The sequence below is a fragment of the Pseudorca crassidens genome, chromosome 15, assembly GCF_039906515.1.
Source record: "Pseudorca crassidens isolate mPseCra1 chromosome 15, mPseCra1.hap1, whole genome shotgun sequence".
NCBI lineage: Eukaryota > Metazoa > Chordata > Mammalia > Artiodactyla > Delphinidae > Pseudorca > Pseudorca crassidens.
Window position 1 is genome coordinate 63,488,699 of NC_090310.1, and position 22,554 is coordinate 63,511,252.

Sequence of the window (22,554 nt, forward strand, 5' to 3'; positions counted from 1 at the left end):
ATGCACATATTCTTTGACCCAGCAACTCCACATCCACGTTTACCTTATAAATACACTCCCCCACATGTAAAATGGTATATAAAATTCAGTTGTAGCATCGTTCATAAGAAAATAAGAATGGAGGGACTTCCCTGGTGGCGCAGTGGTTAAGAATACACCTGCCAATGCAGGGGACACAGGTTCGAGCCCTGGTCCAAGAAGATCCCACATGCCGCAGAGCTACTAAGCCTGTGTGCGCCTGTGCTCTACAGCCCACGAGCCACAACTACTGAGCCCGCACGCCTAGAGCCCGTGCTCCGAAAAAAGAACAGCCACTGCAATGAGAAGGCCGTGCACCGCAACAGAGTAGCCCTCGCTTGCTGCAACTAGAGAAAGCGCACACACAGGAACGAAGACCCAATGCAGTCAAAAATAAATAAATAAAATATATAAATTTATATATAAAAAAAAGAATGGAAACAACCCAAACACCCATCAGCAGGAAAGCGGTTAAATAAATCATCCATTTGTTCAAAAAATGAGGCTGCTCTCTCTGTTCTGATGTGGAATGATTTCCAAGTGGGAAAAAGTGAGGTGCAGGACACGGTGTGTATACAGTATGCTACCATTTGTGTGGGAAGAAAAGTCAAACTCAGTGCCTGTGTATTTGCAAATGCATGAACACAGAATAAACTCATGACAGGTGTTCCCTCTGGGGAGGGGAACTAGGTAAGTGGGGAGTGGGGCGGGAGAAGGAATTACTCTACAATGTATTTTTTGAATCATGGGCATGTATAATCTACTCAAAAGTTTGGAAAATTTCTGAGGGGAAGGGGAGAGGTAGGAGGAGGAGAACTTACGTGCCAGGGTGGTACTAAACACAAAGCATTCATCCACTCCGCTTTTTATGATGTTTTTAACCTCAGTTTTCCCTGAACTGATCTTACGAATTCCCACTTTGGACCACGGCAAATTTCACTGAAGACCCAGGGCCCTCATCAAAATCAAGAAGATAATTTTTTTTTTTTTTTGCGGTACGCGGGCCTCTCACTGCTGTGGCCTCTCCTGTTGCGGAGCACAGGCTCCGGACGGGCAGGCCCAGTGGCCATGGCTCACGGGCCCAGCCGCTCCGCGGCATGTGGGATCTTCCCGGACCGGGGCACGAACCCCTGTCCCCTGCATCGGCAGGCGGACTCTCAACCACCGCGCCACCAGGGAAGCCCAGGAAGATAATTTTTGAAGATAAGAGCACTAGCTCTCTGAAAGGCAGGTGACTCTTTAATCCATGCATAGATACGACCAGATGCAGACCTGTTCTTCAGAACCTTTTTTATTCTTCTAACCACCAGAGAAGGTCAGCTTGAACCGAAACAAGCTGAAATCGCCTCAAAAGGCCCACCTCATTACACACAACAGGGCAAAACCTGAAGTGAAGCCTCAGTTTTTTTCAGAGCAGACCCAGCATGTATTCTTACACAGGTGTCCACTAAAGACTGATCAGCAAAGCACCACCACCACAAACTTACAAACTCCGCTGGGGGCTCCCCCGTGTGTCACTCACGGAGTCCACCTCTTCCTCAGCCATAAATAAGTCCTCGTTCTTTTGCGGGGGAAGGTCGTCAGTGCGTATCTTGAGCGATAGACCATTTGTTTACTCTGGAACTTTGAAAGGGAGGTGACTCAACTTATTTCCTCCCATGCATCTGAGATGCAATCGCTTCTCTGAATATCTAAACCGTGACCTGGGAGATAGGTCGTGGAGGGTCCCTCAACAAAGACTCTTCAGGACCAGCCTATCAGGCTCCTTAAGTACTTAATCCTTTGTTTTTCAGAAACCTTTGCACCTGGGCTCCCAAGAGGCAAGCAGGCCCAAAGGAGCGGCCACAGGCCTGGGAGCCAGCGGCCTCTCTGAGCAGTCACCGGGGAGGAGGAGGGGGCAGGGAGGGGGCGAGGTGGAGATGCAGGGGGACAGAAATCAGCTGAAACACTCCATGCTGGTTCTGACTCGCTCCATCTCGTGCAGGAAGCTGTAGAACTGAGGCAAGGTTAATTCTGGGGAGAGAAAATGCAGCTTCAGGTGAGTGTTTCCAACTCCACAGAATCATCCAAGAAAATGAATTTCCACCCGGAGACTTTCTTTTTCTTTTTTGGTTTAGTACCTCTAAGCAGTTCTTGACAGGTAATTGATCATAATAAAGAACTGAAGCCTTAAAAAAAAAAAAAAAAGAACTGAAGCCTTGAACATAGAAAGTTCTCAGCTCCACAAAAAAAAGGAAGGGGGGGATTTAAAATGGCATTAACTCCCCGGCACAAAGGGATGAAAGGGGATCATTCAGGACAGTAGGTGTGGCTCCTACAGCAAGAGCTTCTTGCGCTTCGATATTCGCCATTCCTACCTCACCCTTTCCCTTTTGCAAAAAGGTCTAAAAGTCTTCAAACTGTGGGGTCTCCAACCTGCTGATGGCTTATTATTTATGAGAGCAAAGGCAGCAGAATGGTGACTCCACAGCTTGGTTATGACTTTTTCTTCTGGAAAAATGATTGGTGGCGGGCTTCACAAGCCCAATGACTGAAGAAAACATGGGAAAAGGGAAAGAGCTCTAATGGGAATTTGGACTCACCTATGTATAAATTTTCAGTTTGATTTCCTTTCTTAACCACCAACTTTAACTGATCCAAAAAGGAAAAAGAGAAAGAAAGCATTTAAATTAAAATGATGACAACTGGGCAAAGAAATTCCTGAAACCTGAACTGTCACGTAAACATCAAAGCATCCAGCATCTCACTTGAGAGTTACTAGGGAGCAGTCTGGATCGTCCACCACCAAAACTTCTAACAATTTCCGCGATTACATGAATAATCAAACTTTCAAGAATCATATCCCGATCCTATTCATCTGAAAGTAAGCGTGTTAGTGACTACATCTTTGGCTGACCACATTGCTCTGAGATACACAAGGCACTGGATATTAAAGAAACCCAATGTAGATTTAATACCAAGTCAAAAATCTCCCAATTTTCAGAGATCAGGAGAAGACTTACTTGTAAAAAAATACTTCCCACTTTTTCCAGTTCGCTGCTCCCAGACGTCACTGTGACACAAAAGAGAAAACCAGTAAGTGACTGATTGAGGACTCACCCTGAAGACCCCAATCTTGTAAGTTGTACAGCAGAAGCCATGTGGGGGCCGGTATGAGGACAGCAGAATGTGCTTTTCAGGAAGTGAACTTCTTGAGACCCGTGGATAGAAAGAGCTGCCGAATGTTGACAGCGACACAGAGAAGCAGGTGCTGGACCCAACAGTCTTGGGGGACCAAGGACACCTCTTCCCCAGCAAAGTCATCTGAAAGCCTCTGCCACCCAACCCTACATCACCCAAATGACCCAGGACTGGCTCTAACTAGTTACCTCCAAATGTCCACTCCATATCTATAAGCTGGTTAATCATCAGAGTCTGACCTATGGCCCATCGAGCAAGGGTGGGGGCATTCTGTTTCCACTGGAACAAAAGCAAAAAGCCAAAGTCATAACAATGGGAAAAAATCCCCCCTATTCATTCCGCCCCCAACACAGCATGTTTAGTCTTTACACAGACAGTGGTAAGCATGCAGAACGAAGGGCTCGGCCTATGTGCACAGATCTGGGGGCTGGGGGGAGTCAAGAGGGGCAGGAGACAATTTAAATGTTTTCTTTTATTCCAAGATTTAATCCAGGTTGGAACAAAAACTGTATGACATTTATATTCAGTCAAATCAGAGGGAAAAAATTAGAGTTGCACTGAATAGTGCTGTTTAAAAGCTACATGTCTGTCATTTGCATGAAACCAAATGAAAAACATTAAGCTGGGAGACGACACATGATGACTGACGGTTTTTCCTTAGTCAGCATTTTCCATTTGTTTCTTGTCACGAAATAAAAGCAAGTGATCTTAATTAACCTTGATTAGGAGGAATTATGATACCTTTTCAGAAAAGTAAGTGGCTTTCTCCTCACTGAGACCTATAAGAGAACAGAAGGAGACATGAACACAGTGAAGGGCTGCAGGGCCTGTCACCCTGAGCAGCCTTGGTGGTCACCTACCCAGAGTTATGAAATCAGCCCGGACCTGCTCAGCTGTGAGACTCTTCTTCAAGGCACCTAGGAGGGAGGGGAGAAATCAGTCAAAGAGGGCAAATCAATCAATCAGCTAGCAGTAAGTATTTAATGGGCACAACCTAAGCGACCAGGATGACAACAGGAATGAGCAGACTCAGCTCCATCTCAGTCCAGTCGGGGAGGAAGGAGCCCCCGAGACCCGGGAGAACGAGGCAGCACATTTGGGTTTTTTTTTGTGCCACACACGTGTTGGCCCCTCCAGAAAGTATGGATGAGGTCAGAGCCAAAAGAAAAGACTGTATGGACTTGGGGATGGGGCACCTGATCTGAGGAAATAAGGCCACAGACTCCTGGAGCCAAGTGGGGGAGTTCAAGGTCAGACAGGGCGCAGGGGTAACAGCCCAGAGCTGCGCTGTGTGATCCATAACCACTGAACATACGTGGCTCTTCTTATTTATTTTTCTGTTTTTGGCCGCACCACGAGGCTTGCAGGGATCTTGGTTCCCCGACCAGGGATGAAACCTGGGCCCTCGGCACTGAAAGCGCTAAGTCCTAACCACTGGACCGCCAGGGAATTCCCCTCTTTAACTTTTAATGAATTAAAATGAAAGAAAATGTACGATTCTGTTCCTCAGTGCTCAATAGCCACACGGGCCCAGGGGCCACAGCACTGGTCAGGGCAGATCACACACCGTTCCCACCTACATACTGGCCAGCCTGCCGCAGAAGATCAGCCCTCAGGAAGTAAACCCAGGTGGACTAAGCAGTTTGGCTTCTACAGTTCCCAAGTCACTTGCAGAGGGGAATATCAGGACCTCCCTTCAGGAGCCCTGGGAACCCCCCACCTCGTGGGAGCCGCTTTGTTCTGCCTGCAGCCTCCCAGTTCCTGAAAACAAACTGCTGCCAGCCATCCGGGCTTCTCAACGTTTAACCCGCAGGCTACAGCCTCGAGTCACAATCTGGCAGCGGCTTTAAAATTTTCCACTTCTTAGTCTTCCAGAAGATGACTAATCAAAGAGTAAGAAGACATCCACCACCATCCAGGGAGGGCCCTGAAGTAACACCCTAAACCTGAGCCCCCGCCCCCATCGCACTCCAGAAAAACAATCCTAAAGGCTGTTGTCCCCTGCAAAATAAACCATGTCAACAAAGGGAGGAAATCTTTTATCTGCAAAATCAGACGGAGCAAGGAAACCACCGGGAAATAAAAAAGGCAAGACCCCAGGAAACCTTGGCCATAAAAGCTCTCCAAGAAGGCGGCTACATTCCAGACACTCCAAAGAACTCCTGGCTACCACGGGTGCTGCTCCTTAGTTTATATCCAGTTCAAATCCAATATTCTGTTTGATGATCCCAAAATACTCTGAAGTGGAGATTATTATTGTAACTTTTAATTTACCGGGAAGTTAAAGATCAGAATGATCAAGCTTTTGGGGGAGAAGATTTGGCAAATCCATAGTCAACGACTGCACTGCCAAGAACTCAACTGCAGCTATGCCCCCAAATACACTGAGATCTACGTGGGCAGCTCTTCAGCAACGTGGGCAGGAGAGACGAAATGTCAGTAACACTACGTTGGTTTTGGTGCATCCACATAACCGCCTGGGCGCCGAGGTGATTTTGTTAAAACTTAAGTCAGACCATGTCTCCCCTCTGCTCAAAACCCTCTACTAGCTCCTGTTTCACTCATAGGAAAATCCAAAGCTCTCACAATGCCTGGCAGGATCTGGCCCTCTTTAGAACCCTATGCTCTCTCCCCTCGCTTAGCTCTTCTTGTAATTTGCTAGGCAGGTTCCTACCTCCAGGCATTTGCCCTTGCAGTTCCCTCTGCTGGGAACACATTTCCTCAAATACGTACATGCTCACTCCCTCACTTCATTCTGGAATCTGCTGGAATCGCACCTCCTCTGAAAGGATCCCTGACCATTCTTCAAGTATACTTTTCTGCATCGCATTTATAACTACCCAACTTTATGTTACATATTTATTGTCCATTTTCCCACTAAAATGTCAGTTTGATGAGAACAAGGACGTGGTCCATTTTGCCTACTGCTGTGTCCCAAGCTCCTAAAAAAGTGCCTGGCACTGTTCATTGGTTGGCACTCAGTAAACACATACTGAATGAAAGGATCCATACAATGGAATACTATGCAACCTTTAAAAAGAATAAGGTAGCTCTTGATGTGCTATATTTGCAAAATATAATTTATATATTTTAATCTATATTTAAATTATTATAAAGTATATAAATATTATAAATAAAAATATAAATTATATTTTAATCTATATTTAAATTATTATATATATAATTTAAATATAGATTATATTAAAATATAATCTATATTTGCAAAATATAATTGAAAGAAGAAAAGGAAAGGTAAGAACAGTCTGCACAGTGTAATCCCTTTTGCATAAATAAAGAAGTATATATTATCTATTCTTATTTCTAGCTTTAATTATATCCTTATCTTATAGCTAAGTAGACAGATGTGAGGCATATTTTTTCTGAACATATCCACAAAAAACTTAAGAGTGGAGATCTTTTGCGAAAGGGACTGGGTGGGACTTTTTCTTTGTGTCATTTAAAAATGTTCTAGCTGCACGCTGGTTTTTTTATGTGAAGACAGTAAAATTGTGAGCCGTTTTTGTTTTCTTTCTTGTACTTTCTATAATTAAAAAAAAAATGTCCCCCACGCCAAGAAAAAAAAATTATATGAATTGCTCAGGGCCACAACAGCTGGCAAGTGGCAGAGAAAGTCGCTTACAGGCCAGAGGGTTCCCAAACCCAGGCTCTTTCCACTCCAGGTCATTCTGAGATGCTGTCGGGGAGGCGGTACCAGGCCACGCCTGGTACCTGACAACAGTGACTGACAACAGAGGCTACCAAGCTGCAGGGGCCAGAGCAAGCTCTCCGTCCTGATGTCACCTCATTACCTGGGGCAGGCAGGAGCCATACTTTAGAAATATACATATGTATATATATATTTGCATTGTGCTAGGCCTCAAGCCCTTAGCTTCTTTTTCAGCTTTTTCCTTTGGTGATTCCTTTGTCCTAAGCGCAAGACAGGCCTGCAGCCTTGACCCTATGTCAGATAGAAAACTCTGAACTCCAGGCCTGGAGTCACCAGAACATGTCACTAGGGGAAATCTGAGAATGTCCTTTAAACACAGATAACCATCCGGGATGGTCTGTAAAAGTCCTTGAGCTCCACTTTTCACTGGAACAGTTGCCTTAGGCAAACCCCCACTGCCATCAAATAGGACGGGTGACAAGACAGAAGTGTATGTGAGGATGAGGGTTTCAGGAAACAGTTGGAAAATTAGCAAACACTATTCTTCCAGCCAAAATCTATGTAAGTTTATTCAGTATAATAAGGGAAGCCCAAGCAACAGAACTAAGCCTTGGTGAAGAGCCCTGGAGGAGGAAGCAGATGGGAGAGCACAGTGAGCCCCATTCATTCAGTCATTACTGACCCTGAAGGCTGACCAGCTGAATCCACCCCTGAGAGGTTCATGGGGAAACAGAGGTCACGGTCACTGTACACAGATGTACCTGGACCCTGGAATACATCAATGAACTGAACAGGCAACAATCTCTGTTCTCCTGAGGCTCACAACCTTTTGGGAGGAGAAAGACCAAAACAATAATGTAACAAGTAGGTAAGCCATATAGAGTGTTATTGAAAAGTGCCACAGAGAAAAGTAACAGAGCAGGGTAAGGTCAGGAACCCTGGGGAACTTAGTTCAACATTTGATTAAATACCATTTGTGACTATTGTTCAGTGCTGATTATTCCTCTTTTGGCCCAGCCAGACAGACTCCTTTAGGAGTGGGGAAAGGGAGTTATCACCTTTTCTTAAAAAACAACCAGTTACTGAGTACCCACAAGGGCCAGATATCTTGCAATGTATTAAAGTAAAAACCACTTAAATTATGGCCCTACTGTGAAGTTATCTGTAATCTTTTCTAGGAGACAACTCATGATGATAATGACAATCAATCATCGTACCAGCGGCAGTGTAGCTACCACTCATGATTGAAGCAAGCGCTTTACATTTATCTTTCTCCATTTTGGGGGAAGAAATTTTTTTTTTAATTTTAATTTTTAAATTATTTTATTTTAATTTTTTTGGCTGCGCCACACAGCTTGTGGGATCTTAGTTCCCCGACCAAGGACTGAACCTGGCCCCAGAAGTGAAAGCGCGAGTCCTAACCACTAGACTGCCATCTTTCTCCATTCTTGCAACAATGTATGAGCTACTAGTATTAGCTCCATTTTATTCCTGAAGAAACTGATTGTCAGAGTGGTTAAGTGATGTGGCTCAAGGTCTCAGAGCTGTGAAGGAGCCACAGTGACAAGTGAGCACACAAGGGCCACCTAGGAACTGAATGCAAGGTGGGGCCCTATTGGGATCCTGATGAGAACGCCACTTACAAATAAAATGTACGAGACAATGGGGAAGTCTGAACACTGACTGCATATTTTAATTTTAGATACGATAATTGCACAGCGACTTGATAAGGGGGAAAAAGTCCTTTATCTTTTAGAGATACATAACTAGGAACTGAATGAACTGAATGAAACGATATGATATCTGAGATTTGTTTAAAAATAGTCCAGTTTGGAGAGCAATGAGGAGAATTAGTGGGGCACAGATGAAGCAATTCATCCATGGGATGATAAAGGTTGATCTCAGGTGCTTTTAAGAATTACATACTAAAAAAAAAAAAAAAAAAAAAAAAAAAAAAGAATTACATACTAAGTAGTAAAAGAAAAACATTAAAAACAAAAAAAAAAAAACCCAAACCAAAAACCCCACAAGCTTTGAGCTAATCAAGGGAGGTTCTAGCAGCAGCTTTTCCACTGTAAGATCTTAAGTAAGTCACTTCCCCTCTCTAGGGCTCTGTTTCTTTATCTCCAAGACAAAGATCAGACTAGATCAGCACTTCACAAAGCTTTTACTTGACCCTCCCCCTGCCCCCCTCCCCCTCTCCAAAAGAAGAAGAGGTCCATGGTTAACTGTTTCACAGATACTGGTTAAGCAGGTTGCTTTACTGCAGGACTTTTCGGAGCCTGAGATATGTTAATGTGTGTGTGAATCTCCAAGATTCCAAGGCTGGGGGGTGCGGGGACAGTATTTTATGACCCTGTCTGGCCACTGAAGTCTTTTCTGGATGAAAACACCAATCTGGGGAAGACTGATCTGGAGAGTTCTCGAGGTTCTTTCAGCTCTAACAAGGCTGCACTTCTACAGTGAGGTCTTACTGCACAAGCAGGACCAGGATGAGGGAAGGGGAACAGAATGAGGGCCTTACACGTCAGACTAGATTGGGGAAGGCCTTGAATGCCAAGTTAAGGACTACAGAATTTATTATGCAAAATAAACAGCTGAGAGGAACAGCAGGGTCCAAGGATCCAAGTTGTACTATGCTCCAGGGCAAACTGGAATCTGGGATGGGGGAACAGAAGCGGAGATGTTGTTGCCGTAACAAGGCATGAAGGGCTAAGAACTTGTTCTGGGATGGCAGCCTTTGGGACTGAAAAGAAAATGGCACGTTGGGAATTCCCTGGCGGTGCAGTGGTCAGGGCTCCATGCTCTCACTGCCGAGGGCCCGGGTTCAATCTGTGGTTGGGGAACTAAAATCCCACAAGCCGTGCAGTGCAGAAAAAAAAAAAAAAAGGAAAAGAAAATGGCACATCAGGCCAAGGGATGAGGAAGAGGCCAAGAGACTTACAAGCTACCTCAGGTGCTTAGGAGATGCTCTGGAAGAAATGGAGAATTCAAGCAGAAAAACTCTGCAGGAAGAGAAAAGTCAGATTGCATGAGAACAAAAAGAAGAGTAAAAGAAATTCTTGAGAGCTACTGAGAAGTACAGCAAACCTGAGACTTCGATTCTAGAACTTGAAAAGCTTGAAAAGCTTTGGGACATTAAATAGTCAAGAGGTGAATTCAGATCCTCTCCATTAGATGAAGGAAGGAACGTTTTACCTGATGATCTGATATCGAGGCAAAGGACTGAAATTAACTGAACAATCAATAAATAATGTTGAAGTTCGGCAAGCACTGTACTAACTCATTTATTCCTAATGCCAACACCATAGACTGCTCTTATTATTCCGTTTTTCAGATGAGAAACTGAGGCGCCAAGAGGCTGATTTGTCCAAGGCCAAATAGCTACATTAGGTGATATGACCAAGACTCAAATCCAAGTGAGCTTGCAAAGCCCATCCCTGGAACTCAGCATACCTCAGTGTTCTCTGCATCTATAGAAAGCAGTCTGCTATAAACATTGATAATCAATCCTGCTTGAAGAATATACACCCAGCATCCCCTGGGAGGATCACAGGGTCTCCCAAGTTCAGCTCAACTCACCTAGCATGTACTAAAAGCTCCTGCTCTGTGTCTTCACTTTACTTGTGACTGTGGCTTAGGAAAGTAGTACAGACATGCCCCTGACTTCAAAGAACTGTCTGTTAGGGCCACGAGACAGACACACACAAAACAGCACGATCAACAGAAAACAAAATGATTACAGTCCAAAATGAGAGCTTCAGATAAAAGAACCTATCTCGGTTGTTGAGAGGAAGAGGAGCTCACCATGGACTGAAATGGTTTGGGAAGACTTTCTGAAAGAGGTAGAACAGAGGCCGGAGTGCTAGGATTAGGAGGGATTAAGGCAGTCTGGCAGGATAGAATGTGGTGGGGAGCAGAGATGAGAAGGACAGGAAAGAATGGAGGCAGGGACACCAGACAGAGATCTCCTGAAAAACCAGTATCCACAACAGCTGACAGGTTTCCCCATTCCTACAGGTGTAGGCTAGACAATGAGAATATAGAGAATAAGTACTCCTGGTTCTGCACTCTGGGCACCTGTCCTACGAAATGCTCACATAAGTTGAGAACATAGATTTCTAAGGACGTTCATTGCGATATTGTTTCTAAGAGTGAAGTGTCAGAACTAAAATGTCCAGCAACAGGAAATGGATTAACTGAAAGAAGATACATTCAGTCCAAGGTACACTGCAGTCATCAGAAGAAAGAATGAAGTTGATGTGGAGAGATCTCCTTGATGTACTAGGTATGAAAAAATGCAAGCCGCAGAGCAATTCTATGGTTTATTACCATTTTATATATAAAAATATAAAAAGATACACACTGGACTTCCCTGGTGGCACAGTGGTTAAGAATCTGCCTGCCAATGCAGGGGTCACGGATTTGAGCCCTGGTTCGGGAAGATCCTACATGGTTCAGAGCGGCTAAGCCCGTGTACCACAACTACTGAGCCTGCACTCTAGAGCCTGCGAGCCACAACTACTGAGCCTGCATGCCACAACTACTGAAGCCCACACGCCTAGAGCCCATGCTCCACAACAAGAGAAGCCACCGCAATGAGAAGCCCGCGCACCGCAACGAAAAGTAGCCCCCGCTTGCTGCAACTAGAGGAAGCCTGCGCACAGCAACAAAGACCCAATGCAGACAAAAATAAATAAATAAAATTAAAAAAAAAAAAAAGGATATACACCAAAATTATACTCTGATTATTCCTAGAGACAAGCGTGGGATGAGAGTAAAAGGGGATTTTCCCTTTGACTCTCCAGAGCTCTGCAGTTTTAAGTTTATAATGAAAATTTATTCCTGTGTTAAAAAGACTGCAAGTTCCCATCCAGCCTTGTGGTTCTCATGCTTTAACCTGCCATGAGGGCAAAGAATGCAAGAACTGCACAAACAGAGGATCATAAAATTTCACAGCTGGAAACCTCAGGGATGTTCTGATCACAAGACACGGCGAAGGAAAGGATCTGCACTAAGATATAACAGAAGGCCCAACAGGAACAAACAAATCAAGCACCCAACTTTTTTTTTTTTTTTTTTTTTTCTGTACGCGGGCCTCTCACTGTTGTGGCCTCTCCCGTTGCGGAGCACAGGCTCCGGACGCGCAGGCTCAGCGGCCATGGCTCACGGGCCCAGCCGCTCCACGGCATGTGGGATCTTCCCGGACCGGGGCACGAACCCACGTCCCCTGCATCGGCAGGCGGACTCTCAACCACTGCGCCACCAGGGAAGCCCAAGCACCCAACTTTTAACGCACCTTTGCGCTGAGATCTTGGGAAGATCAGCTTATTACTGATTTTTAAAATATGCAAACTGGGGATGCTGTTTTATCTCCTCTCAGCCCGGCTGACATTTATTCATTCCTTAAGACTGGGCTCAAAGGTCATGTCTCTCTTTAAATAAAATTAACTTTTAATTAAATTGCCAAATTAATTCTTGCAACTTTTTAGACAAGACATAGCTAAAAATAAACAATTAAAACAAGCTGCAGTCCTACTACCCAGATAGAGCCACAGTTAACTTTTTTTTTAATGCAAAAATAGGACAGTGGCAGACAGTATTAAACAGAATACTGTGAAAGGTTTTCCATATCATTACATTTTCCTCAACAGCATCTTTTTAAATTACTACATAATTTGAAAAATAAGAACAACCTTTTGCTAAGGTACTGTGCTAAGCATTTTATTTACGTTATCTTAATTAATCTTCAAAACAACTCCATGCGCACACCAAAAACAAGCTTAGATGGAGGGGAACAACTGCTGGGGGACGGTTGTTGCTAGGGGTTGAAAGAGATCAGGTACTTAGCCAAAGTCACACTGCTTATCAAGGCCCAGACTCCCACTCAGGTCCTACTAACTCAAACTGAATTCTTGACCACCGTGATGCTCCCCTCTAACAATGGACCTAAACTCGTTACACCAATTTCCAGCTGCTGGGTAATTTGATTGCTTCTAATTTTTCTCTGTCATAAACAGTGCTACTAGGGACAGCTCTATACAGCTCAACCTTTGTGATCACCTCCCTTCTGACTAGAAACTTTCTCTGATTGCTCTAAGGCAAACCCTGCTTCTCAAACTATCTGCAGCAAAAGACCTATCTTTTAAATTTTTCAATCCATCATGGACTGATATTTTTGTAAAATACAATGAAAATTAATTCCTAGAACTATGAAATGAAAAAACACATACAAAATATACGGCCCAAATGGTTACAATGGTCAATTACATGTTTATGTATTATTTTACCACAGTTTAAAAAAAGCCCCATTTTAAAAAATTAACAGACTGAAGAGACTTCGTCAAATTGTCATAAAAGTTTCTAAATTCTTACTCTCAGTTTCTGCACCTATCACGTAGAGGACCAGATAAGTCTGGGCATGGAAGCTGGGATGCAGACCACAGTTACCCTCTCCTATGGCTATCTGTTTACCTGGCTTCCCTTCCTAGACTGCAGTCCCGCCCATGTCTGGTTCACTACCAAACGCTCTGGCTCAGTGCCCAGAGCACACTTGCCAACTCGGTGGATTGAGGGAATGTTCAAGCAATGTCTCTGGCCTTGGCTGCCGGGAGAGGCTACTCACCATTTGGAACCAGGAGAAGGCTCTTCACGATGCTTCTGAGGGGCCCGAGACTGATCTGGTTGGTGGTGGCAAATTCAGAGAGCTGAGCCAGAAACCTTTCCACCTGCAGAGAGGGGACAACACAAACCGGGCCGTCACTTTCTAAGCATCTCAGGACTGTAGGCCCACACTCAGGAACGCTCCTTAACACAAGATACTTTACCTCTTTTGGCTCAGTTAGGAAGTGGAAGAGTACTTCCGTCAGGGCTGAGAACTTCTGTGAAGAGAACACAGAACATCAGTAAAATTCTACTCCTGGGTCAGTGTTCCCACATCCCATCCTACTACAGCCCCTTAAGAGAGAAGAGGAACACACAGATGTTGATACCTGTTTTGATCATCTTAAAGTTACAAACATTCATAATTTGAAAATATGTAAGCACACCAATGTTCATTGCAGCACTATTTACAATAGCCGAGATGCGCAAGCAACCTAAGCGTCCGTCAACAGATGAATGGATAAGGAAGATGTGGTACGTATATACAATAGAATATTACTCAGCCATAAAAAGGATGAAATCTTGCCATTGGTAACAACATGGATGGATGTAGAAGGTATTATGCTAAGTGAAATAAGTCAGAGAAAGACAAATACCATATGATCTCACTTATATGTGGAATCTGAAAAACAAACCAAACAAAAACAGACTCACAGATACAGAGGGGAGAGGGGTGGGGTATGAAGTGGGCTAAGGGGATTAAGAGGTACAAACTTACAGTTACAAAATAAATTAGCCACAGGGATGTAATATACAGCATAAGGAATATGGTGAATAATGCTGTAATAAGTTTGTATGGTGACAGATGGTTACTAGACTTACGGTGATCATTTCATAATGTATACAAATGTCAAATCACTGTGTAGTACACCTGAAACTAACATAATATTGTATGTCAACTATATTTCAATTAAAAAAAAAGTTACAAATATTCACAATACCCACCACCAGTGTCAATCTATCTGTAACACTATATTGTCTGAAAAACTCATATATCTTATTGGGATACTTAGGAGATACATATTGAGAGATGGTGTGTATACACACATGTTCACACATACATCTCAACGGTCTAAATACCACCCCTCCAACACCTCCCCCCACACAAGACCTGAAAGGGAAAATCACTGGAACATTCATAGCAGTTACTTTTTTTTCTTTTCTCTTTTTGTTTATACTTTCACATACTTATTATTCAAACATGTCAATTCAAATATATAATTTTCACCCTCACAAATGGTAACATATTATATGAACTTTTTCTCTACCTTGCTTTTGAAAGCAGTTACTTCTGTGTGGCAAGATTTTAGATGATTTTTATTTTCTTCTGTTTTGTCTATCCATGTTTTCTGGGTTTCCTTCTCCCACAATAAACATCTTGTTGAGTATATGACAAAACAGTAAAGTTTAACGTGTTATTATACACTGTCTTAGAAGAGTCTCTTATTCTTTTGTGCATGTGAACCTCTTTATCAGTACCGTATTATTAAGAACTGAATAGATGTGTGTCCCCAAATTCATATGTTGAAGTCCTAACACCAAACACAGGGTATTACTGTATTTGGAGAGAGGGGCTGTGAGGAGGTGACAAAGGTAAATGAGGTCATAAGGGTGGGGTGCTACTCGCATAGGGCTGGTGCCCTTGTAAGCAGAGGAAGACACCCCAGAGCTCTCTGTGAGGCACAGGTCATGAAGACACGGCGTGAAGGCAAGCCAGGAAGAGAGCTCTCACCAGGAACTGAATCTGGTGGCACCCTGATCTTGGAATCACCAGCCTCCAGAACTGTGAGAAATCAATCTCTGCTGTTCAAGCTGCCCAGTCTGTGGTATTTTGTTACAGCAGCCCAAGCAGACTGAGACACATGTCATTACTTTCCCATGTTCCCTCCCAATGGACACAGTGTGTGTGGCATAGTGGGGAAAATCAACACACAAGCGTTTAAAAGACCCAGATGTGCATCATTGTTCTACTGACCACCCAATGTGACCCTGGGCAAGTCACTCAGCCTCACTGTGATTCAGTCCTCATTGGGAAAATGAAGGTAATAGTACATAGCTTCCAGAACAGTACTAATTGGCACATGCAAACCCTCCAGTACAGCGCCAGGCTAGAGGCTAAACCAACGGCAGCAATTACCACAGCTACAATTAAAGTCACTATGCCAATAGAGCCACCTTCCTGAAGCAAGATAACATTTAAACAAACATTAGATACTTCAGCTCAGAGCCCCCAAAGCTATACGTGTAACATGACTGTCAAACGCATCTGCCCTTTTCCCCATGACACTAAACTCCACGTAAACCCCTGGCAAGGCTCTGTATTATTTTATTCTAAAATGTATTCTATTTTAAAATATAAAACTAGCGTTTGAAAATATAAAATATATGCAGAAGGTTTTAAAAAGACCCAGCTAACATAAAAGAATATAAAATAAAATGTCTTGCTCCCTCCCTGCCCCCTCCCACCTTAGTCACACTCCCCAGGGTAGTTACTGCTAACACCTCTGTGGCCTTCCCATCATTTTATTTTCATTTAATTTCTTTTAAATACAAATGGGATCATACGGAACCCAATCCCTGCACCTCACCTTTTTTTCACTCAATTACATCTTAGAGATCAATCATGTCAGCAGATATAAATCTACCCAGTTCTTTTAACAACTGCATGACATTCAACTGGTAAAGACTTAGCATAATTTACTTCCCTAGAAATGAACATTAGTGGGTGTGTTTGTTGGTGTTATGTAAACGATGCTGCAATGAATATCCTCCCACATATTTCTTTGTGACATGTATGTCTGTAAGATATATTCTTGGGGGCTTCCCTGGTGGCGCAGCGGTTGAGAATCTGCCTGCCAATGCAGGGGACACGGGTTCGAGCCCTGGTCTGGGAAGATCCCACATGCTGTGGAGCAACTGGGCCCGTGAGCCACAACTACTGAGCCTGCGCGTCTGGAGCCTATGCTCCGCAACAAGAGAGGCCGCGATAGTGAGAGGTCCGCGCACCGCAATGAAGAGTGGCCCCCGCTCGCCGCAACTAGAGAAAGCCCTCGCACAGAAACGAAGACCCAACACAGCCAAATATAAATAAATAAATTAAAAAAAAAAAAAAGAATCCTTCCTTTAAAAAAAAAAAAAAAAGATATATTCTTGGGAATTCCCAGGAGGTCCAACGGTTAGGACTCTGAGCTTTCACTACCGAGGGCCCAGCTTCAATCCCTGGTCAGGAAACTAAGATCCTACAAACCTCACGGTGCGGTAAAAAAAAAAAAAGATATATTCTTAAAATGCACCCTAGGTCAAAAGGATATATGCATTTTTTATGTTGAGGTGTAGTTCAAGTACAACATTATATAAGTTCCAGGTGTACAACACAGTAATTCATAATTTTTAAAGGTTAGGTTCCATTTATAGTTTTTATAAAATATTGGCTATATTTCCTGTGTTGTACAATATATCCTTATAGCTTATTTATTTTATTTATTTTTATTTTTGGCTGTGTTGGGTCTTCATTGCTGTGCGCAGGCTTTCTCTAGTTGTGATGAGCGGAGGCTACTCTTCGTTGCGGTGCGCGGGCTTCTCATTGTCGTGGCTTCTCTTGTTGCAGAGCACGGGCTCTAGGCACGCAGGCTTCAGTAGTTGTGGCATGTGGGCTCAGTAGTTGTGGCTTGCGGGCTCTAGAGCTCAGGCTCAGTAGTTGTGGCGCACAGGCTCGAACCCGTGTCCCTTGCATTGGCAGGCAGATTCTTAACCACTGCGCCACCAGGGAAGCCCTTTATAGTTTATTAATTTTTTACATAATAGTTTGTACCTCTTAATCCCCTACCCCTACCTTGCCCCTCCCCCCTCCCCCCTCGGAACCACTAGTTTATTCTCTAAGATATATGCATTTTAAATTCTGAGAAAATATTGCCAAATTGCCTTGCAAAGAAGTTGCACAGATTTACACTCCCACCACCCAACGGCATAGAGGTGTCTGCTTTCTCAAAACTTCATGGATATTCCATGGGAACACTTTAACCAATGCTGGTCCAGGGGTTGTTTTTCTGCAGTATTTGTGATATTGGGTATCAGCCTTGCCCAAATGCTGATATAGTGAAAACAAGAACAGTCAAGACTGGCTTGAGAATGTGTCCTCAAACTGTGCTTTCCTCTATTTCTTTCATTTTTATTTTTATTTTATTTATTTATTTATTTTTGCTGCAGATCTGTGGAACTGTCAGATCTTTGGCAAACCGTGTTTGCTATGCCACCTGGGGCCTTTTAAAAAATGGGGTGACTGAGAAGGCCTCCAGTTGCTTTTCCATTTCCAGGCCTCAGCCTAGCACTCAGGCTCGGGCTCCTTGTGTGGTCTCATCCCAGCCTCTCAAGAGGGGCCTCAAGCTACTGTGGTTTGTAGGCTGTTACCAACCCCCAACCCTATCTCCACTCTTCCAAAACCTCCTTATCCTCAAAGCCCTGCCAAGATACCAGGACACTCCCAACAAGAAAGGGACCTACCCAAATTCTTAAGTTCTGAGGCTCCCTCTTGGAACCTCACCTGGGGGCACTTAGAATTTTCAATCTTGATAAGGAACACAAACCTGTCTTAACAGAGAAGGTACCTCCTCCAGCTTTGTATGGTAAACTACACCTTAATTATTGTAAGTGCACAGTAAGTATTTGTTGAATAAGTCTTCCCTAAACACTTTCCCCATTCTTTGCCTTTGTACCTGCATAGCTGTCTCTCCCTGGAATGCTCACCTGCTCATGAATATCCATGAAATCAAAATCTTAACTACTCTTACCAGTTAAACATATGAAAAGATTCTCAAGATCATTCCAGATAAGAAATGCAAATCAGCAAAACAAGGAGATACCAATTTTTCACTTATCAGATCTTCAAACTAATAGTCTGATGACACCAGTGTTGGTGAAAGTAACAGACATGCTTGCACACTGTTGAGAAGATAAACTGGGGCAACCTTTCTGGACTGTAACTTAGCAAAATCCATATCTACTTTTTTTAAACAATCAGACCCTTTGACCTAGTAATTCCACTGCAAGAAGTATACCCTTCAGAGATGTTCTAAAAAGTAAACCCAGACACACACAAAGCAGTTTGTTGACAGCATTGTTCTTAAAAATAAAAAACTGAAAGCAACTTAAGTGTCTATTAATAGGGGACTGGTTAAATTATGTTAGATCTGTTTCAAGGAATATCACACTCCCTTTTGTGTAAAAAAAGTTTTGAAAGGATACCCATACATACGATGGCAGATTGCAGATTTTTTTTTTCTATAAAGATACATGAGAAACTATCAAAATGATTTCTGGAGACAAGAGAAATAGGTGTTTTTTAATTTTATACCTTTGAATACTGTCTGAATTTTCTAACTGTGTGTGTTGCTAGGTGAGAGACTGTAGACCATTTGTTTTCTTCTTTATATTTTTCTGAATATCCTCTCATAACCACTCTAAAAGTGATTTTTTTTTTTTTTAGTGATTACGTTACCTAGGACTGTCCACAGCATCAGAGAGCACATGCAGATCCACTCAGTGCTGTACCATGTCTCCATTTTCCGACCTGCCCCAGCAGATCACAACTTCCCCAGCACAAGAGGCCTCATTCATCAAGCCTTTGTAAATCTCACTGGGTTTAGTGGCTATTTGGTGCACAGTAGGCATTCAGATAAATACCCACCGAATAAGCAATAACTGGTGATGCCAATGTTAATACAATGATTCTTTTTCTCCTTGAGGCCTGGGCCTCTGACTTCAAAGTAAGTTCAGCTAACAGAGTGGCTACTCAGAGAAGTTTGATCACCCAAGTAAAGGGGGAAAAATGGCCCAAAGGACTCTGGTAAGTTGCTCATCAGGAAAAAGCTTTCTGTATTAAAAACAAAGGTAAAGGTTTAAAGTTCGTTTCAAGGTTAGAAAATGAGTCCAGCTCTGACCTTAAAGGAGGTGGATTATCTTTAGAATACCAAGTTGGAGGTAACCTTATAGATCATACAATCCAGAAGCTTTAAAAAGAGTTTTTTAGCAGCAGAATCTTTTTTATTCTCCAAATGGAAATCTTTCAGAAAGCCCCAATACATCAACAAGTAAAAGCTAAACTACCTGATTGGGGAGATCACCTACAAAGCTCTATTCTAGTGTGGTTAATTCCCCAGGATCTGAAGTCAGGTGTCCGGTCCTGAATTCCTGGCTCCACCACTTCCTGGTTGACTGCCCTTAAACAGGTCAATTGATTTCCCTGAACCATTTTTTTAATCTGTGAAATGGGAATGGTAATAGTACCTGACTCCTAGGGTGGTTGCAAGAACTCGGTGACTTAATACACATAAAAGCACTTAGAACTGGGCTGTAAAATACAGTGGCTGCCGGCCATGTGTGGCTACTGAGCACTTGAAAAAGGCTAATTTCAGATGCGCTTTAAAATACACACTAGAATCAGAAACCTCAGTACCAAAAAGTGAAATATCTCACTGATATATTTTATGTGGGTTACACATTGAAATGATAATATTCTGATATAGTGGATTACAGAAAACACATCATATTCATTTCCTGTTTCTTTTGAATTTTTAAATGTGGCTGCTAGAAAATGTAAAAGTAGACCTGAGGCTTGCAGTTCATTTTTCTTGGACACTGAAGCCGTAGAACATGACTGGCATTACAATTAGTGTTACTTCATGAGAAAACAATAAGTTGTGAGGATGCTGAGATGAAAGACAGGGGCCCCACCTCCTGGGAAGTTACAACCCAGTGGGGAAAATAAATGCACCTTTGCTGTGGTGGTGAGAAGTGACATGTTAACTTGCTTAATTTGTCTGACTTAGTGGTATGAAAGGGACATCCCAACCAGCACAGGAGCAGGAAGACGTCAAGGTTGACTGGAGGGCACCTGCAGCCTGAATAGTGAGAAAAAGCCTTTGCCAGCTCCACTACCATCAAGGAACCGCCCTCTACTGTGTAGGGTACATGGTTTCTTTCCTTGGGGACTACCAGTATCTCCCTTTATTGGGGCGGATGGGAGTGGCGACGAGGACAGGATGTCATCGCTTGCCCACAGAGCCATTCTGGCCTGGCCATCACCTACACACACATCCCACCCCCTGATGACCTGCCCCCACTCCAGGCTCCTTCAGCCTCCTCGAGATGCTAAGACCCCCCTGGCTAAGTCTCCCTAAGATCCCCGGCCTTCCTACAAAATGTCTCAGTCCCTCGCCTGGCCCACCAAATTCCACGGCTCCCCCAAACTCCATCAGCCTCCCAAGGCCCTTAGTCTGTTACTTCGGTTCTCCCAACTCCCTTCGGCCTCATCAAGACCCCCCTCAGCCCCTCTTCCAGGACCCTGCAAACTCTCCTGGTTCCCAGGACTCCCAGAAGTCCCCCAGTCCCATTTCTGGGTCCCCAAGATCCCCCTGGGATCCCTCAGCTTGGCCTTAGGCCTCCCGAGATCCTTCGGCCCTCAAAACTGGCCTGAGACCCCAATTCCCCTCAGCCCCTCCCCGAATCCCCCGCTACCGCCACAAAGCACAGCGGGCGGCTGCGGCCTAAACCGCCATTCCCTCCGGGGCCCCCGCCCGGATCCCGCGCCGCGGTCGCCCGGCCCACCTGCGCGCCCAGCTGGTTCAGCTGCTGCATGTCGCCGCCCACGGCCTCGGGCACGGGGTCCTGCGTGCAGTGCAGGCGGCCCATGGCGTCCGCTCGGCGCCGCAGACCCCCAGCTCCCGCGCCTCCCCGGACTTCCTCCTTCGCGCCGCCGGCCTCGCCGCGCTTCCGCAGCCGCACTTTCGCCACGGGCCGCCGCCGCCGCCGAGCTCCTCTCGGACCGGTTCCGGGTGCGCCCTCACGAGCCGCTGACGCGCGCGGACCCAGGGTGGGGCGGGGCAGGGGCGGCCTCGCGGAGCCCTGGATACCCGCGACCGCTATGCCCCGTCCAGGGCGCTGAGCAGCACAGCGGTGAAACGCGGGATTCCCTGCGTGATCTCCCCCTGGGCTCAGAGCTTGGCCTCTCGGAACCGGCTTCACTATCCGTAAAATGATCCCGGGGGTGGCGCCTTAAATGCGCTCACCCTCTTAAAATGTTTAGAAGATAGCCTGGCACACTGGAGGTCCTCAACCAATGGCTAGCTGCTATCATTAACATCGTTACTATGCATCAGAAGATATTTAGGGCATGCCTCCTAGATGCCAGGCACTGGGGATGGAAAAGTGAACAGGCAGGCCAAGTGTCTCTGGGAGAGCTTGGGTCAGAGCAGAGCAATGAAAGCTCAAACTTGGGCTTGCACCAGCATCATCTGGAGGGCATGCCAATTTCTGGGCCCCACCCCCAGAGTCTCTGATTAGAAAAGCCTGGGATAGAACCTGAGAATTTTGCATTTCCAACAACTTCCCAAAGACCAGAGTTGGAGAAACTCTGGAGTGAAGGAAACACTGACCCAAAGAAGTGCAAGGAGTGTGATAGTGCTAGGCAGGAAGGTGGTCAGGTTGGTGGGGGAGATTATTGAGACAGTGATAATCACTGCAGCCCCTGAAACATTTTAACCCCCATGCTCTCTTCCCAAGGACCCCTTGCAGCCCGAGATAAGTATTAATTACCCTGATCCCCACTGGACAGATGAGAAAACCAAGACATGCTCCTTGGAATCTAAGACCTGAGCCCTGCAAGCCCCAAAGCATCTTCACCTACCCCTGAGCCCAGCCTTGAGGGTAGGGAGAGGGTTCCTAGATACCTAGGGTGGGGGAGTGTGGGGAGGATTGACTGGCTTTCTCCACCAGGCTTTTTTCTCTACGCTTTCCTAAAAATCCCTTCGGAAAGGGTATGAACAAATTCCTTCATACATTCATTCAACAGATAATCCTGAGTACCACCTGTGGGGCAGTTGCCCTGATAGGTGCTGGGACACCACAGTGACAAAACCAGATGCAGTGCCTGGCCTGGGAGAAGTCAGAGTTTAGTCAGGGAGGTAGACACACACATGTGAAAAATCACGCGTGGGTGAAATTATGAAATGATGCCAAAAAGTACAAAGTGC

General features: G+C 44.6%; 1 protein-coding gene across 1 annotated transcript; it reads right to left on the reverse strand.

The window, feature by feature from the left end:
• Window positions 1-1,293: 1,293 nt before the first annotated feature.
• Window positions 1,294-21,752, reverse strand: COMMD7 (COMM domain containing 7). The gene is made up of 9 exons (XM_067707821.1): window positions 21,131-21,752; window positions 13,693-13,746; window positions 13,491-13,593; window positions 4,059-4,115; window positions 3,940-3,977; window positions 3,387-3,477; window positions 3,021-3,070; window positions 2,601-2,649; window positions 1,294-2,031 (listed from the first exon to the last, which is right to left on the reverse strand). The coding sequence occupies exons 1-9, from the start codon at window positions 21,212-21,214 to the stop codon at window positions 1,955-1,957; spliced, it is 603 nt and encodes a 200-aa protein (XP_067563922.1). The 5' UTR covers window positions 21,215-21,752; the 3' UTR covers window positions 1,294-1,954.
• Between the last annotated feature and the right edge of the window lie 802 nt (window positions 21,753-22,554).

What these genes read in the sequence shown, in the direction of transcription:
- COMMD7 (XM_067707821.1), bottom strand. Translation starts at nt 21,214, where the DNA reads ATGGGCCGCCTGCACTGCACGCAGGACCCCGTGCCCGAGGCCGTGGGC. An exon ending in CCTTCTCCTGGTTCCAAATG is followed by an intron (nt 4,116 to 13,490) that starts GTGAGTAGCCTC and finishes CCTCCCTCCTAG; the next exon opens with GTGCCTTGAAGAAGAGTCTC. An exon ending in CCACTTACTTTTCTGAAAAG is followed by an intron (nt 3,478 to 3,939) that starts GTATCATAATTC and finishes CTTTTGTTCCAG; the next exon opens with TGGAAACAGAATGCCCCCAC.